General features: G+C 41.0%; 1 protein-coding gene across 1 annotated transcript in view; it reads right to left on the minus strand.

The window, feature by feature from the left end:
* nxn (nucleoredoxin) overlaps positions 1-19581 on the minus strand; it is a 54633-nt gene that overhangs the window by 12380 nt on the left and 22672 nt on the right. The window contains exon 2 of the mRNA XM_020653865.3: positions 1621-1738. Within this exon, the coding sequence (XP_020509521.1) occupies positions 1621-1738 (118 nt within the window). The remainder of the gene's footprint in view (positions 1-1620; positions 1739-19581) is intronic.

Genomic DNA, 19581 nt, shown 5'->3' on the forward strand with positions numbered 1-19581 from the left:
CTGTTCAGCAAAGTTTCAGTGTGCTCTTCCTCTCCAAACCAGAGCTTGAATTGATTTGTCACGTCGGGGACTGATCCCATTCTGCCTCTCAAATAATTTGAACATGAAAATGTGTCCAGACGTGTAATGGAGTTCAGATGTTGGCCCGTTCTTCCATAAACGTGGCAGAATATTCATAGAAAATGTAGATGTCTGTGCATGTATTTGCTCATGAGGTCATAGATTAATCTATTCTGTAGCCTTGTGAAGTTTGGAAGAACAGTTAATGAATCACGGATAGTACTGCAGGCTTGGACCGGCTTCATTAACCAGGCAGCAAAATCTGTCACAATCATGCAAAATCCATTCTGCCTCATTGCTGCACTGCCACTGTCCCCCTCCCCCCCATACCCCCCCCCCCCCCCCTTCTCATATGACTGATGTCTTTTTCCATGCTGACCTCACACGGTCTGAAGAGGCACCATTTTTAAATATTGAGATCTTTTTCAGCCAAAAAAAAAAAAAAGACGACATCTGTACAGCAAAGGAATGCAAGCCCGCTCTTTTTAATTCTCCGTTTCCACTTCAAAGTGCAGAAATTATAGGGTTTGCAGATGAGCGAGTGAGACATGAACACGCTATAATATTCATCCAGCACTGTCATTATGAAAACATCACCACAAACGACAAGGGGGGGGGTAAATAAATGCTAAATGTTTTGATGATGTGGTACTGAGGTGTCTGTGAGGAAACTGTGACCTGGCATGGTGTAAACATCATCACAGAGAATGTTGAGTCTGTGTGTGTGTGTGTGTGTGTGTGTGTGTGTGTGTGTGTGTGTGTGTGTGTGTGTGTGTGTGTGTGTGTGTGTGTGTGTGTGTGTGTGTGTATGCAGGTGTGACCTCAGTCACTGTAATCATAACAGTTTATCACTCTCAGTAAGGTTGTAGGACTAAGCTCTAAGCTGTATAAACTAAAGCTGTCAACAAGCTATGTCTGGTTGGAACACTCCCATAAAATCATATATAAACTGTTTACTTTTCATTACTTAAGTTCTTTACCAACTCTCTCAGCACTCTAACATGAAGTGTCCAAACAGGAATGTTTTATGCACATTTCATAATGAGCTTAATCATACTATTGCAAAACAGCCAAAATCCGTAAAATGTACAGACTAGGCTCGGGTGAAAAAGATTCACATTAGATTACTTGGGGTATTAATCATGAACCGTGCAACCTAAAACGAAAGCTTTGACCAGAAGAGGTGAAAAAAGACCGAGCTGGTGTGTATTTGTTTGTTTGACTCTCCTGTCCTGCTGAGCACAAGATGTCCCATCTATTTCAAACAGCCCCATGAGAATGAAGGATGCGGCCCACCAAGATTTCATGGTCCCACCAGTGTGACAGACAAAGTGTGTTAGACAGTGATCTATGTTGTCCTGTCCTTTTGACCCTCAATTTTTGTCCTATTAGCACGTTGAAGAGTGGTATTTTTATGGCTGATTGGTTTGTGGCTGGGGTTGAGGTTAACCATTTAGTAAAAAAGGGATGAAGGTCAGAGCTTGAGGTCAGGGACTGAAAATAAATCACTGTTATTGTTTTCAGCGATAATGAATGTGTACATGTGGCTGTGCATCTCACCTTTAGGGTCATCTCTGACCACCAGTAGACCGTTCCGACAAACCACCTTCCCTGTAGCTGCGTCTACAAACACCAGAGAGGGGATGCTGGTTACCTTGTACTTGTTCCACAGCTTCATCTGAAGAGAGAGAGAGAGCGAGAGAGAGAAAGGAATATTAAAGGTTGGAAAATGATAGGCACAAATACCTTTAAGTTTGTATTATTTGATTTAAATGCTGGAACAGAGTTTGGCCCAGTCTTTGGTTACGTTTCCAGAGCAGCTTCAGTGTTTTCACTTGAAAGAGTACAGTGTAAAAGAAACACATGCCAACTGACTGAGCACTTTATTTTGTTTTATAGGACAAACATAATCTCTGCAGTTTGAAAGAGACTCAGGAGACTAGAAGGCGAAGTAAAAGAACAGGGGTGCAGTCAGCCCTGAGGTGAATTAGCAGAGGGTGAGGAGCACGCTGCTGCACTTAAAAGAGGCGGAACTGGAGCAAACCCATGCTGTCCCTGCTGTGCCATGAATACAATTAAAAGAAAAGTCTGTAGCTAAAAAAAAACAAAAAAAGACGGAAGAAGAAAGTCTTCTTGAAGTATGTTAACTCTTGGAGCTTCTTGGAGAGACCAATCGTACTTTTCATAGGTATTTATAAACAACATCAGATTTTATAAATCTCAAAGAGTAAGTACCAATACAGTCTCATAAAGAAAAAGAAAAAGCTTTAAAGCCAGAAATCAGCATGAACCGATGCTATTTATAGAGTTCAGCCATCAGTGGAACATCAAAGAGCAGATCAAGCATTTCACATATCTGAGGCTCACTTTCCATATCAGAGGGAAGAGTCCTGTGCTGTGAATAGAAAACAGCCTTGTCTTGTTAAGAGCAGCAAATCGGCACTGTGCAATGTTTGTGCTTCAGCAGCAACTACAGGAGAAGAAGGAGATGGTGAAGGATATCCCTCATGTGAAATCCCAGACCAGCTGAGAATTTTAATTGATGAATGAAACTAGGGAACACACTGTCCCTTTACTCAACCTATATGCTGAAGTTTCTGATCTGTAGGATGAATTAAAAATTCTCTCAATAAATGTGCAGGGATGTTAAAAAAGAGACACGTTCAAAAAACAGCCAAAAGGATGAAAAATAAATAAATAAATAAACATGTTCAACACTCTACTGTTCTTTTTATTACCTGCTGTATCCAGCCAAACATTTAAGTACCCGTGTAATAAGTGTTACGTCTGGGTAGTTAAGAGGTAGTGTGCCAAATGAAGTGAGCCCTGCTTTTCTTGAGGCTCCCTGATCTAAGCTTGGAGTTTGGTTACCGGTGATCTCCAGGTTGATGAAGTCCTTCAGTTGCTTGTATATACAGACATACATGCCTGTGACTTTACTATACAAACTGAGCTCAAACACAGATGTTGTGTGTGTCTCCTCTTTGCAAAGGCTGCACATATGTTCTCATGAACTCACTGGAGGTCAACCACAGGCCCTCCCTGACACCAGAGGTCAGACGGTCTGACCCATGGACAAGACGATCTGGAGCCTCCCAACAATGTTGGTCTGGAAGTCTTTCAAAAGCAAACTTTAGTGTCTGCCACAGTCAACAGCTTTACCACACACTCCCTGCTGCTCTGGAAACTCAATCTCGGCTCACAAACTGATGAGGTTGAGGACATTAACAGTGACTGTCTCCCTTAAGCCAACTACAGCTGGGTGACTACCGCTTTTCAATCAGCTGCCTGCTGATGATGTGAGATTGAGAGCAGGATTTAGCTGAAAGAGTGTGAGAGGGACATATGAAATAAACAGAATGAGTGTAAGGGTGATTGGCCCTGCACTGTTTCCAGTGAAATACGATAAATAACTGTGTTTACATCTGCTCCTTCCATTCAGTCATCGAAGCTAAAACCCTTCTCAGCGTGCACCCTGTCACAGATGATTTGGGTGCTATGAGTAAGATGATTCAAATTATATAGTGCTGCATCTATAATAAACAGTTTGATCTAAACGTCAGCCTGCTAACATGCTTACAATGACATTGCAATAACAACGCAATTGTGCATGTTAGAACATCTAAGTTTACCTTGTTAGCATGCTAACTTTCGCTATTGAGACAGATATGATGTCTATTATTTTGCAGGCATTTAGTTATAAACAAATTATTGTGCCGAAGTCAGTAGGAATAATGTGACACATGTTTAGGGAGAACATGCAAACGCATACAGAAAGTGTTCTGATGGGGATTCAAAACAGGAACCTCCTTGCTATGAGGTGACCGCGCTAACCACTGCACCACCATGCAGCCCAATGGTGAATTTAATTATTTTTTTTTTATTTCCAAGGGATGTCATCGATGGCCAAAAATGACTCATGAGATTTTTAAAAAAGGGCTGCTAGCTAGAGCTATTTGTTCATCATTTTATTTGTAAAGCTAGTTCAACATTCATACACTGATGCTCGGCATAACGTGAAATAATAGTCAAAATCTGCCACTTCTATGCAATGTGACCTACTGTCCAGTTTGTTGAATATAGTTGGGACAGCCAATTCGGAACATGCCATATCAGCAGCAGCCATCTTGGTTGTTTATAAAAATGCCTCAATGGAACATCTGCCACGGCAAATAAAACCTGAGCATACAGATTGTTCCAAGTGAAATCCAGCTACATGCAGCTAGCATGATTTCAAGCATAAAAAACACGAACTGATTACCACATAATGTATTTTAATAAGATTTTTTATCAAACTTATGATAACTGATGCAAAGGTAAAGTTATTTTCGGAGTAGAGGAAGATGGCTTCGTACTATACCAAAGGCTTTTCTCATACAGTTACATCAAGAAAACAGCTGGAAAGATTTATGTATCAACCTTAGAGGAACAACTGATTCACCCTCTTTACTAATTTATAGCATCCCTGAAAAATGTCTTCCCGGTGTGTTGGCTGAAGAACAGAGTGTTCCTGTGTGTTCAATCCTTTGAGGGTTTAGATCTCCCTTTAGCATGATAAAGATGTTATGATTTCATGGAGGATGACTGACCTTGTTACTACAGAAGCAACATGTTGTGGAGTCAGATGTAAACAAGTGTACATGATGTGCATTTCAGGACCTTTAAAAAGACAGAAGATCCCTATGAATGGGAGAGGTGGAGTGTTATGCTTTCATTGTCTTCTTTCATAGTAAACCCGGAATCTTCCTTGAAAAACACTGCAGACAAAAGTTCTCATAGCAGCTAGAGCTCAATCTTCCCTCCTCTTTCCTCCTCGTGACAGAAAAAACACGAGGATCACATGCAGCAGTGACCGGTTACTCCAATCACTGCTTCATTGTCGAGACCCGCGGGCAGTCTTTTACATTTGAGACAATAAACACAGAATGTGACGTGATATGTTGTGCTAAAAAAAACCCACATAAATCTGAGTGTCAAATCTGCCCCCATTCTTTGACTTAACAGCTTGCCATTGCAAGAAGGGGTGTTAGAGATATTTTAGTCATCTTGTCAGCTTTTATGAGTCTGTAACATGACTCGTTTGGTTCAAAGTGTTTCTTATGCGCTGCTGTGTGTAGAGATGAAGATTTATAGTTTGACAGGAAATAAATACTCGCTTTCTTGCCTGGAGTAAAATGAGAAGGTTGATATAGCTCTTGTGTCTGTATGATGAATATTACTCTATATCCAGTAGCCAGCTAGCTACCAGGAGAAACAGCTAGCTTGGCCCTTTCAAAAGCTAGCCAGCCTTAGGTTATCTCACTGATTGAGTAAGGTCTCACTTTATCATCTAAGTGAATTTATCAAAATGACAACCAAATGCTTTAAAATAAATCACTAACCTTTTTTTTTTAAAAGATTCAATAGTTAGAAACCTCAAGGTTATTCCAGCTTTCACAAAGAAATGGTTTGCTAACATAAAAGAAAAGAAAACAGGAACTAGTGTATTTGGTTTGATATTTTGGTATATTGGATAAAACAGATTTCAAGATTTCACATTGGGCTTTGTGAAACCCTGGCATTATTTGTGGTTTTCTGACATTTTCGCACAAAAACACAGACTCAGAGAATATTCAGGAGGTTAACACGATGTTAAAATGTCCAGCACATTAGCAGTAGCTAATTAGCATGCAAAGAGCTTGCAGACTGTGTTCACTGCATTGATATTTCATGCTGCCACTCCCAGCTTTCTCGGAGGGCGCCTCTATTCATTACCAGCACCAACAGAGTGTGTAACTATAGGGCCAATGGGTAGGCTTGGGGATATATAGTTACATGCTGGTTTAAGGAGGCCAATAACCCCTGTAGAGAGCCCACCAACTGTTAAGACTCTAGAGAGAGCTGAAAATCCATAATAACAATCCATTTACTCTCTTGGACATGCAGGCATTAGCCTCAAACCTAGCCCAGTGCTCATCATGCTAATTGGATCACGCATGGCTGCATGGAGATCCATACCCAGAAGAAGACAAATCAGTAGGGCTGGTAGATCAGTGTTCATGAACATCATACTGTACAAGGGCTGAAAATAAACTTGCCCCTTAGCTTAAATTAAGTGCAGAATCTTTTTTTTTTTTTAAAGTAGCATCATTTTTTTTAAGGGAAGACAACGACATCTCTAACCAGCAATACCTATCCTGGATTGCAAGTAAGCAATAAAATAGGGGGGGAATATGAAACCCCTCCTCACACACATTACTGTGTTAAATGTCATGCATGGCAATCACTTTCATGCTTCTCTGCACTGTTGCATTTTATGGCCACAATCTGCACTATAAGAGGAGGTTTGCTTACATTGAGTTACCCCCACAGATTTCAGGGCTATGAGTTTTAAATCTTCACACGTGTTTCAGTTTTAACTAAGTTCATTCTGAAGCCACTTGCAGCCAGATCCTGCAGTAAAAACCGGGCTCTGTCAGTAGCCATTGGGTCTCTGCTGTTGCTGCGGTGTGAGAACTAGAGTGGAAGATATTTTTTTTATCAGTCAAAGCTCCCAATTCACCCATCATTGTTGAAGCCCTATCTCCTCACAGATCTGTTTTCACTGGGCCAGTCAGGCCTAAGGCATCTGCCAGACGCTCATAAGAGGCTCACAAGCTCACAACGCTGCTTCGTTACAACAGTGGCACTACAAAGGAGAGTCACGCAGTTACAGCGGAGGACATGAGAGGTATCCTGCTGTGAAGCTGATAGCAGCACAGTCCTTTATCTCGGAGTGTTACATGAGGGACAAATGGTGATAATACAGTTGAAAGCTTGAATAAAGAAGGGGGGACTGAAGGGACGTTTCATGTACAGTACACTCATGTCTGAACAAAAAAGATTTGAGGAATTTAATTTAACCCTGCTCATGAATTCGCATCGGCTTTTATTACCAGGACGAACTGTTCCTAATATAATCTTTTATTCAGGTAAAGTCGAATTTATGTGCACAATTTTTTACAGCTCAGATAAGAAAAAGAATCGAATTCTCCTTTTTCAGAGGGGACACAATGGAAATTATGTTCTAGCTGTATTAGACTTTAATCTTCAAATATAGAATTTGATTCATGCAATGATCTTCTCACTGCTCATGTAAATGTGAGGGGATCAATGGTTTTCAATAGATCTTTGCTGGTAGTGTCAGAAAACCACTTGTTAGAAAACTCGAGGTTGTTTTGACTGACGGACTGTCCAGCCCCCTCAAGTCAAGTTCTACAAAAGCGTTTGTCTTTCATTGCGACTTTTTTATTGACACAGCCTGCAGGAGCTGTGATCTTTGACCATAAAGATTTAATGTAGTGTTGGAGAGGGTAGCAGACCGGACTGGACTCTTGGTTTGCCTCTTGGCAGGCACAAACAAACAACACCAGACATCTGGATTTGAACTGTTAAACATGGATTCAAGCATAAATGCTGGTCAAGTGGAGACAGTCAGGGTGGGAAAACCAAATGCTGTTAGTTTCAATCATCTGCTTTGTTTTGCTTCAGAATTGAAAAGCCAAAAAAGACAAGTAATATCCTGGAGGCCCACAGGCTATATGTGGAGAAAAAAATAAATAATAATAATGACAGCCAGCTATACTGTAAGTGGCTGAACACTGCCTTCTGAAAGAGTTATTATTACACACAAAAGAGGGGTGACAACAGACTTGGTTATCAAACTACATACGTGTATTTGATGACTCCTTAACTATCATCAGACAAGAGCTTATGGATTAGCATTTAACCACTTACTTCCTTGGTAACAAGGGCAAGGGGTGATGTTAGCATTCAACCACAAATCAAGCTAATGGTAATTTTAGCTGTAGTGCTAACGTTTGATTTTGTCGTCAAATATGCAGTTTTAACTTGAACTACGGCTAACTGACCCTCACTTTTCTTATCCTGTATCTATTCAGTTGCTTATTATTATTTAATCAGGAAATGGTGGATTGATAATGATTTGGAAAAATCCCTGCAGTCCTACAACTCAGAAAGACCATTTATTCACATTAAAACAGCATTTTAGGGGAGTCAGTGGCCTAGTGGTTAGTCCAGCGCCCTACGTACAGAAGCTACAGTACTCAAAAATAAGCGGCCTGGGTTCAAATCCAACCAGTGGCTTTTTTGCAGTCAAGACTCACTTGTGCCGGACATCTCCTACCTCTACTGTTGTACCTTTTTTTCTTCTTCTGGGCCCCTCGAGCCAGCTCTGACTTACATTCCTCCATGCTGCAGCCCACCTCTGCTCATTCTGCTCCTCAGGCTCTCAGTAACTGCCTGTATCCACTTCAAAACCCTGTTGCTGCTCTTCAAGGCTACAAAGGGAGCCCTCTCTGTCCACCCCTTAGCCATACTTCAGCCCACATGATGCAGGCCAGTGTGTGTAGCGCTTCCATCTGTACAGCTCTGACCTGACTATCACCTTACCTCGGTGAAGAGCGTTCACCACGCCGTGGCTTCCCAGGTAGTTCACTTCTCAAACCCTGACAGCTGCACAGTCGCTGCCCTTTCTCTGTGCTCCACTGATGAATTATCTCTTCATATCCTTAACTTCATCATGTGCATGCCATTTTGGCTTACCAAAAAACCACAACAACTATGCTTTCATCTTTACAGCTTTAATATCGTCGATATCGGCATGATTTTAAAAATGCTATCAGGTTTTTCTATTTTCCAACCACTTCCATCCCCCTCCACCTTGAGTGCCAGCTTTATTCCCAAAATATAAAAGTACAGGCCACTCACTCCACTGTGCTCATTACAGAAGCTCATCCTGCACTTCATGCTCCATTGTGGTGAGCAAATGCACTGCCCAGGCCTCTCGCATGTCGTCTTTTAAATGCAAAATGCTCTGCTGGCGTCCCGTGTATTTTATTAATCCCGTAAAATTCACCAGCAGAGCCATTTTGGAGGTGGATCCTCCAGAAAGCAGACGGGAGAGATGCTGGCTAAATTGCTTTTTCTTTCTCTCTCGATAAAGCCCCCCCCCCCCCCCCTGTTGCCACGGTAACCACGACCCCCTCAAATGAAGTCAGGACATGTCACCAAGCGCCAGACACATTGTGGGCTCTTAGTTAATAATTCAGTGATAAATTAACGGGTTTTGTGAGGGAAACAGGTGCCAGAATGTCAGAGGGCTTAGGGTAAATAACCCAGAGGAAAAAAAGGAAGAAAAAGGGCGAGAGAAAATACACATAGAAAGAGAGAGAGAGGGGGGGGGGGTGTATCCCCCATGGCAGTCTTGTGTAGAGGCACAAAAGCGACCCCTGAATACAGGCTCTAAATCCAAACTTAGACCCTGTACGGGGAGAAGTTTTTTGTAGTAAAGACCGCAGCGTAAAAAGCGCGGGGGGGGGGGATTGTAAAGGAGTAAAAAGCCGGGGCTCAATAGGAATCTGCAGCATTATGTCTCTACAGGCGTGGGCTGTCCTTGAGGCCTACATTTGGCAAGGTCAAAGGCCAGGACGACAGGGGGTGCATTCTTCACTCCCAGAGGTGTTTAGACCAGACTGCCTGCCTCCATAAGTGTTTCTTTATTTCTCTCTCACTAGCCCTCTTTTTATAATGGATAACAAAAAGCAAAAGGTTAAAGCAGTAATGCACTCACACACAAACACAAATATACCAATACTTATGTGGTTCGAACTGCATCCTTCTCTCTTCACATTAGTCTTCTATAAATGCTAAGCTGTCATTTTCAACCACAAACATCTTTTTGAGAAGACTAAAGAAAAATAAACACCAATCCTATTGACACTGATGTGCAACTACCATGTGATTTGAGGCATCACATGTCATGTGATCCATTTGTGAGAATCCTGATTTGCACTTGCATTCCCTTCATGCTTTGCTGTTATTAAAGAAACACCCAATGCTCTAGGTAACACTAAATAACGCGTCACTTACTAGAAAGCAATTCACCTTCGCTGAATAGTTTCAGTGTGAATGTGAGCTCAGACATCATATGCAATCAAATAAATCTAGTTGTCAATTCTTCACTATTTAGACAACAATATCATGCGGGTTACGACTGATGTAAAAACAAACAAACACAGTTTAGCCTGACTAAATGTGAAAATAAAACCCCAAAATAGACAAGCTCAGACATCAGAATTATATAATGGGTAAACACAACATTCTTTATCAAGTCAATCTGTGCAGGTCAATCATTAAATTGTGCAGAAAAATGCTGCTGTATCTAAACTCAGAAGTAATGATTTACCTAATCATGTTTACAGAAGCTTGTGTGAACATTGTGTCATGATTTTTCGGTTTAGCTGTAACTCACACCTTCTGCCATGAGCCTGTCTTTCATCAAGTCGAGGCCTGCAGAGTCTAAAATACAGACCGATACAGACGATATAAAGCGAATCTGGCTTTGGACCAGCTGGATACGCTTTATCAGTTACCTTAGCATGACCCTCTCACACTGCCATTATACTCTCACAGTGGTCGGCCAACTCATGACTTGGAAGAGACTGCTGCATTTCTGGCATTTTCTTATTTTGTGAAAGCTATAATTTAACACACACTACGGTAATTTTTAACATTAAGGAGTGAATTTGGCATAAAAATAAAGAAAGTTAAGATATGCACAGACAGTGTAAAAGACAGAAAGGCACTGTAGCCTCATTAAGTCTGAAATCTCAGCCCATTACATATTAATAATGAGACTAAACACACACTAGAATAAACCTTTCAGCACAACATGATTTCATGCATGTGCCTTTTACACTCACTGCTCAATTAGCTACAGTCAGCAAACAGACCCAGAGCAACTGTGCATTAATTCTACCCATAATCCTCCGCATTACTGTTCCTTTGGTACCCCGGTTTCCTGGAGTGCCGGCGGAGGGGGTGGGGGTGGATGGGTGTCGGGTTCAGACAGCTTCCCTGCTGTGACCTCTGTTTGACCCCACATTTAACTCCCACCACCCCTTCTTGTACGACAGCCTCCCGGAGCCGCGGCTCAATCCCTCCCCCCCCCACCCCCCATCACAACACAACACATTAATATTAATGCACATTTGAAAGGAACATTTCAGACACATTATCAGTGTTTTGTGCATAACAGAGCGGTCCTGAATTCAATATCAGGACAATCTGTCTGACATCTTTAGATGGCTGGTTAGCATTTCATTGTGTATTTCTTTCTGGGCTCACACTTTCACACAATCATATTATTGCGTTATGAAAATAGGCGACATACACAAACCAGACAAAGATATCTTTACGCAATAAGCACATGTTAGCACTAGATTACACATCATATCAGTTATCAGCTGTTAAGACTGACTTGGATTCAGGTTCGGAAATCTGAACCAGACATCATTGGATGAGTCTCACAGTATGATCTATAGTGTAGTATCTTGATGGATGACCAAAGATGTCACCAAGCCTTACTCAGGATTTTTTTTTTTCAGGCTTTGCAGTGGCTAAATCTCTGCTGAGGAATCTTAGGGTAGCCGCCATCCTAAAAAAGCCCAATAGTCTATTTAGGGATTGATTTATGTGCTGAACACATCCACTAAAGCGTCATTCACACAATAAGTGGCATGATGTTGAGGTACTGTGTTCTTTGTAAGGTACCATGTATTTTGCTCCAATTGCACCCTCCACAGCAAGAGACGTGTCTCATAAATCAAAGCCTCATAAAACAACCAAGACCTCTGACAGATGTAGCACCCTGCGGCTCACAGTGTGTGAGCATGCAGGTATACATAAACACACACTCATACACTTAAACACACTGTGTGGGGAAATAAGCCTGCAAACTGCCTCCCGCCTGAGATGTAGTCAAACTTAAAATCATCAAAATGTTGCGTCTTCTGCTGGTTATGATGCAGGATGATCCAGGATGGCCTGCTACATTCACAACAGTTCCAGTTCTTACTATTTCTGCCCCGTTACTTTAACTTCAAACAGCTCTACAGTGACATTCAGTGATCCACCCTTTAGCCCTTTCCCTTCTAGTCTTACACCCATTTAAAGTCACATCTGTTTGGCTGCCGCTGCAGACCGGCCCTGTGCATTTTATAGCTGAGCTGTACATCTGGACCCTTCTCGTATCTCTCACAAACCCCCCCCCACTTCTCCCCCTCCGCCACAGTCCATGCACGCTTAAGTCTCGGCTTATCCCACCCCCTCCTCCCTGATACTTTTCACAGCAGCAGCAGCGACAGACTTCCATAAGCTCCCACTCTAACAAAATGAGTCCATATTGGCCTATTGAAGAGGCTCTTGGGTAAAGATTTCTTTTCAGGCAGATTAAGTGACACACACACAACATCAGATAACTCAAATAAACATCGAGTCTGACCCAGATGTCTATGGAGGCACTATAGGAATAAACTTGTACACAGATGGTTTCAGTTACCAAACTGTTTCTACTTATGTAGGTGATCTTAAAAATAAATACAACATTTGACATTTGAATGTCCTTAAATTTAAATCAGACTCCCAGAACTTAATTGGGCAATTGGGGATACCATTTCAGAGCAATTACATCAACTACAGAGAGCATTACAAACGGTTTCGAAAAAGAAAATAATGAAAAGACAAGCTAAAAGGGAAACAAAGACAATAGAAATAACAATTTCTATTGAGAGGAGACAGACAGGCTGGGAACAGACATAAAACACAGAACATAAAAGTGCAGTGTAAAAATGCTTCCCTGTAGAAATGCTTTGAGAAGTGCTTTAAAAGATGCTACTGATCTGGCTAGCCTCTGCTCTGGCAGAGAGTTTCAGGCCTCGAGAGCCTCGACTGCAAAGACCAGGTCACCTTTTGTTATAAGCAGAGTCCTTGGAACAACCTGTAGTGCTCTGCCAAAAGGCCTGAGGCTACGCTTCCCCCCCCCACTGTGGTTATAAAAAGGTCTAATGTGTAGCTCGGAGCCAAAGCCCCACTGAGCCTCAAAATAAACATCCATCAATTTTCTAGATACTCGGGGTCAGGGCTGTGGTGGCGGCAGAGCAAGCTAAGAGTCTTTTTTTTCCTTCCTCTTACAACTTCCTCAAGCTTCTCTTAGGGGATCTCCAAGAGCGCCAAGTTCAGCCAAGAGGCTGCAGGGTTGGTGGGAAATTCTTTCAGGTGCCTCAACTGGCACCGGCTGGCACTGGCTCCATCCATTGAAGTAAATGCTTTGTTTACACATTAACAAAACTTGGGGCGGCTTGCATGTGTGAACTTTTTCACAGTCTATGGTGTGAACGCAAACCGCTGAATTTCAGTGAACCACTGAACGCGTCAGGCAATAATTTGGAATTTCACAGGAGGCGGTGATGACCAAGCAACCAGTGGGTACTTATTAATGAAGCAGCTTCATACTCTGTTCTGCCTGCCAGTATGTTCTTTCCAGCTTTAACATGTGACATAGCATTGATATAAAGGCAAAATACAGTCATTATAATGACGGCTATGCCTCACCTGCCATCTTTGATAATTCATCACAACCTACAGACCTACACTCCTTTTTACGTCATGTTCTGCCTCCATCCAACTTCTGTCTAAACTTCTCACTGAAAGACGTGTGAATAACAATTTTGGAAAATTTCAGATGTTCTTCAATTTAGAGTCCATGTTGACGCGTAAGAAGGGCTGTGCAATAGATTGCTATGTCATCGTTATAGCGATATGACCTGTAGCAACATCACTTAGGTCTGAATCTATCACAATAAACACATTTGCATCCAGAAGCTGTGCCTGTTGGAAGGTTTCCTGGGTATTCACACCATTTTGATGCAGTCAAACATGCAAAAACCACCGGCATAGTTTTGAGTTCATTATATGCATCAGAATATGTCTTCAATATGAAATCATAACAATTAGTGACAAAAGTGAAACTGTTGCTATTATGGTGTAACTTTTCTGTTCCAAGGGACCTTTTTTCAGCCAATAATCGGCAGTGGGAAGTAAGGTTGGTTTGACGGGCTCTATGATTGATGAGAGCACTCTGATGTCAGTGCTAGTTTGTTCATATTATGAAATGTTGTGCTGAATGGTAGCACAGAAGGTAGCATGAACTTTTGATAACTGTAAGCAAACATCGGACTGTAAGAGTGGGCAAACAGCAAGGAATGAGATGATGCAACAAGGGAAGAACAGACAAACAGGGACAGACACAGAGTGAAAGAGGGCAAGAGACTCGAGTGTCAATTTTCAGGGTCATGTCACCCTGTTAGAGGCCTGACTGACAGGGCAGAACACAGGTTCAGGGTTCAAGCCTTTAATAGCCCGGCTAAAACAGCACAGCCTTCATGTCATCCATTCACGCCTGATCCTCTCCACTTCCAAAACATCACAGCTTTGAAATGAGACCAAGAAAAAAAAAGAAAAAGGTGTACATAACCATTCAGTAATCTCTGCTCTCACCACCTTCCCATCTTGTAGACTTGAGGGACTCTTTCAGGGGTATTTTTCTCATAAACACCTGTTAAGAAACTCAGGAAGCAACACATCCCAAAGGTGTTTTTTCTTCCTGAAGCCGTCCAGAATACACTGCAACAAGAGGCATCAGAGAGAAAGCGCTCACTTGGCAGTGTGTTTGTAATTCAGCTCCACAAGCCTGAAAGACAGATCTGAGGACTCCGACGGATGCAAGCAAGAGGTCACCAGCCTCTCGCTAAGCCTTGATTTCCTAGAGACTCTTCTGATATCTTATTTCAGCCGTTCAACGTCCCTTTTTCAAGATGATGTAATCCTCTGGCACAAATACTCTGCACTCAAACACATTTTATATATTAATTTCCTTTTTTTAAAACTGTTTATGGATGGAAAACTTTGAGCTACTGGCAGTAAAATACTTGGTTGGTGGCATGATGTTTGGATGAAAGCAGTGACCTTATACTGTGGGGAAAGGGAATAAAGGACAATGTGGAGGAAATTATGAGCTTGGCAAGAATGCAAATGGTTGGCAAGTGTTTTAGATTTACGAGCCAACAGGACAGATTTCTTGTTTCTAGAATACCTCAACATTTAATATCAAGCAGCCTATTGGACCAGCTTCTGTAAGTGTGAAATCAAACAAGGACTATTTAGAAAATAGTATGAGTGTAAAGTAAGTCCCGCTCAAACCAGCTAAGTTTGCAATGATGAAGGGCTGAAAAGAACAATCATTATGCTGATGATAGTCCAAAGTTCAATGTTCAATTTTTAAGATCATACAAAGGCAACATTTTAAGCTGTATTCATTTTTAAGTGAATCATTGGTTCTGTCTTTGTATTGCAACAACTTTTTACTGCAGCAGTTATCCAGCTTTTTTGTGACCCAGATTTCCGATTTGGGATTAGGGCTGATTTTGTAGGATCATTCCTGTAACCTCAATACTGCACTGAAACTTAACTTGCAAAAATGGTTTCATTCTAGTGAACTTGTTAGGTTAGTACACCACAATAGCAAGTAAAAAAAGCAAGGCTTCAAGGCTTAAATCAGGCTGAGACTTGAATCTCAGCAATGCTATCTGAAATTGACTTTAGAGCAGTAAATAAAGAGCTGCAGTCATTGAATTAAATTAATCAAAGACCTTTGTTGAGAAGTCAAGACTCCCCTTTTAGTTAACAGTCCACCAGGCCCTGAGATTTGTAATCAGGCCTACCTACATACTAGACAGGCTTAAAAAAAACAACCCAGAGCAGCTCTGCATTGTTAAGATCTGTTTATTCTTTATTCAGACACAGGAAGAGATACATGACTGCCAGGGAAATTCATCTTTATCTTAATGTTTGTTATCGGTGACATGAAGCAACCCACAAGAACAAGAGATTCAAGGCCATCTTGGACCACGTTAGAGACACAATACAAGTCAGACAAATAAGTTCAGAACTAAAATTACAGACCAGACCAAACTGCGTCCAAACTATACATCTGTGAAAATTAGCTCATGGGAATTTTGAAGCAAGTAAGAAATGGAAGTCTGGTTCAAAGGGTGGGGAAGGGGTATCCTCTAATGCTTGGACTTCCTCCAGCCGTTCTCTGGACTTTGCTACAGGAAACCTGAACATAACTGCAGCCAGAACAAAATGGAAGACGAGGAAGAGGAGGATGACCCTCGAATTACTCTCTTGAGCTGCAAGTGGAATACGTATATAAAATAAACTATTTAGTAATCATCTTGCACAAAAGGGAAGTTGTGAAAGCCAAATACTTTATACACTCATCTCCCAAGAGCGATCCACAGTCTGAAGATTAGAAAAAAAATATGGCTCCGTGCTAACAGGAAAACCCTGAATGCAGTATTGCCCAATGCTGGTTTTGAAAAGCCATCCAGGGAAATGTGATTAATGTTTTCCACAAACTCGGAGGAGAAAGTCTCAGAAGATTTAGACACATGGAGAGAAAATGAGTTGCATTTCGTTAAGAAGTCAAGTTCAGTAATAGGCTAACATTAAACTGAAGAATCCATTGCCAAGGAAGGAAGCCCTCCCATTGATATGAGTCATGGAAGACCACAAGCAGAGGTCATAAAAATGTAACAGCCAAGAGCAAATTAAAAAAAAAAACAAGGAAAAATAAGAGAGAGAAACTATGGAATTAGGATAGAAGACAGTCAGTGACTTTTTTTTGGGTCTTTTTCATTAGACCAGATGTGAATAAGGTCATCCCTTATCCTGACAGCTCTGGATCGAGCAGTGTGCAGAGACAAAGAGGACACACATGTGAGGTGCAGCTCTCTCTGCGTCTGTGGCAGCCTGGAATGTGCTGTGGGTTTTCTGGGTTTATAAATAACCGTCAGAAACTTGCAGACACAAAAGAGGCTGCTGTTCTAAGCTGGACCACTCTGAGAGAGCACCCTCTCCACCTTTCGTGTTTACTACCAGTGTCACACCGGGGCAGTTAGCACCAGTGACGGAACCCACCCATCTAACCCGCCTGCTGCATGCCTGTGTTTCTCTGCAGCTTGGCCTAAATACAGACAGGAATAGTCAAAGCAATCTTTACGAGCATACAAGGTGGTAGTGTTTTTTTTGGGGGGAGGTAGAGTAAGTAAGGAAGGAGGAAGAATTGGGATTTTATGGCAGCAACCTCAATTCATTTTTGTTAATTTATCGTGTGTAATCCTCTTAAATAATCCACAGTAATTCGAGAACTTAATATAACCCTGTAGGTATCTGATTGTGTAACTTCTTTATTGAAACCACCCCTCACAGTTCATAATTTTCAATAATTATTTTAATAATCACGTTTTATAAAAGTAAACGTTTTTAACTATTACTAATTGTTTTTATAGAAATAAAATGTTATCATTTTGGTAAGTGTTTTTTTTTGTGTGTACAGTTTCTAGAGTTGGAGGGGCTGGTTGTTTCTAACTTGTTGCCATGTCAATATCAAGCACTAATTTTAAGATAGCTTTATAACCCAATTTGCTGATTTTAGCTTAGTTTTTAACCATTAATTTCTTATTTCTTATGAATAATTCTAACCGTGTATCACTATCAGTAAACTTAAGTCTGAAAACACTAATTTAGCAGATCAATTTTTACTATTTATCTAAAACTTTAAGCTAGCTGACTGATTATGTATGTAAGCTATCATTTCTTCACCTTTGACTTGTTTTACTTGAATTTAATTGTATGTCCATCACTTACTAGCAAATTATAATTACATACTTTTATTAATACATTTCAACCAATGAACCCATACTTTAGTCAACTTTTCCTACTGCTTAAACATAACTTTGAGCTTTTTTAGCTTTAGCAGTTATCCATAGGCTTGTAAGGTAACGTTTACATCTATCCATGGCTATTAGTAAGAGAAAAGTGCCTTGACTGATCGGTCACAAAAATAATTACCATACCTTGTATCAATTATTGTCACCATTAAAGATATTTATTTCTTTTAGCCATTTTTCTACGAGATTAACTAATTGAACTTCAAGCACAAGTCTACTTTAGCTAAACTATTGGTATACAAAATAATTGGATAAATAAGTGGTTTTCTTCTATTTTCATTACATTCGGGGCAGCTACCAAACATACCAGATTTAGCGAGCCTATTTTTGTCTTAAGCTCCTTTACAGGTCTTACAACTTTTGTTTTTACATATTATTTGACATTGAATTGGACATTGCTTGCTGATGTTTGCGTACACTTTCAATTGCATATTTTATTGACACCTGCAAAAGTGACCCTTGGGAATCATAAATATAAAACCCATCTGTCTGTAAGCGAATAGCGAGATGGCTATCAGCACGAACAGTGATAAGGCGGATTTCGAAAATAATGAGACAATGTGGCTGTAAGGATGTGGTTACATACTGTAGCTTTATGGAAAGAAAAGTGTGCAGGCTGTCTTCTTGAAAACAGCGAGTGGCTTCTGTGACAAAAGTAGGTGCTGCACCAGAGCTGATAGGAACAGATTAGGACAAGAATCAATCCGTGCTGCCACATTGTAATCCTTCATCCCCTGTTCTCCTGGTTGCTGGGGAGCAGGATCGCACTGCTGCCTGCGCCTGGATCTCAACCAAGATAGAAATCAGCCTGTTTTTTTTAGCTCTCGGCCTATTTGTCACCTTCCCAATCCTTCATCAATTTCCCTCAGCCTCCCTTTTTTTTTGTATGCAGGACTGTAACAGCACGCATGAGCACACAAGAGAGGCAGGGGATAAGGGAGGAAGGGGTGAAAAGGTGATGGGCTGCACAATAGCCAGTCACACCATATTTAAATGCTTTTCTCCAACATACAGTCAAAATGGAAAGTGAGCATGCAGGGCTGAGCAACACATATGTTCTGTTCTTCTCGCTGTGGAAATTGGATTGTGATGCAGGATCAGATCTCCAGTGATATTTGTCAGGGATTTTTTTTTTCCTGCTCCAAAATATACTGCAAATGAGATACATCATCCAAACCAGGTCCGTTTTCCAAGGCCAAGAAGCTAGGTTCATCTCCTTTTAGGGCGTTAACACAAAAGAGTCAACAATGACATGGAGGAAAAACAACAGACCCTCAAAATAGATGGGTCTGCTGCAAATGTATCAAGTCTGTTAACACCTCAATCCAACTTTTTCCATCCTCAAGTACAAAACAGAAATATATTCCATAGCAAGGAGCCAAGTTTAAAATCCATTACTTCTCAGTAGCATCCATCCTTGAAGGTTTTTCTAAAGAATTGTAACAAGAAACTCAGTTTAAAATATACGTTTCAAGGAACTACCTTAAAAAGAGAATACAATGCATTCAGATCTATGTTTGTAAATGTTTACTTCTTTGACATTTGGCCATTTATGAAAGAATGACAAAATTCTCTATCTTGGTGGATGTCTGTAAGGGAATATGTGTTTAGGGGGAACATTTCCTGATGGAGAATTCCAGTTTTTCCTGTGATGTGATGGACATCGAGTGGAGTGCAGTTGTGTTGCATGCACTGATGTAAAAACACCACATTAAGGGAGTGATGTAAGTGACAGAACAATACATCAGAGCAACATAACGCTATTAACACAACCAAACCTTGATGTCTGATGTGGTCGTACCTCACACAGTTTTCACCTTTGTGAAAAAATAGAACAAATACAGAAAAT

This window comes from Labrus bergylta, chromosome 11, assembly GCF_963930695.1.
Source record: "Labrus bergylta chromosome 11, fLabBer1.1, whole genome shotgun sequence".
Lineage (NCBI taxonomy): Eukaryota > Metazoa > Chordata > Actinopteri > Labriformes > Labridae > Labrus > Labrus bergylta.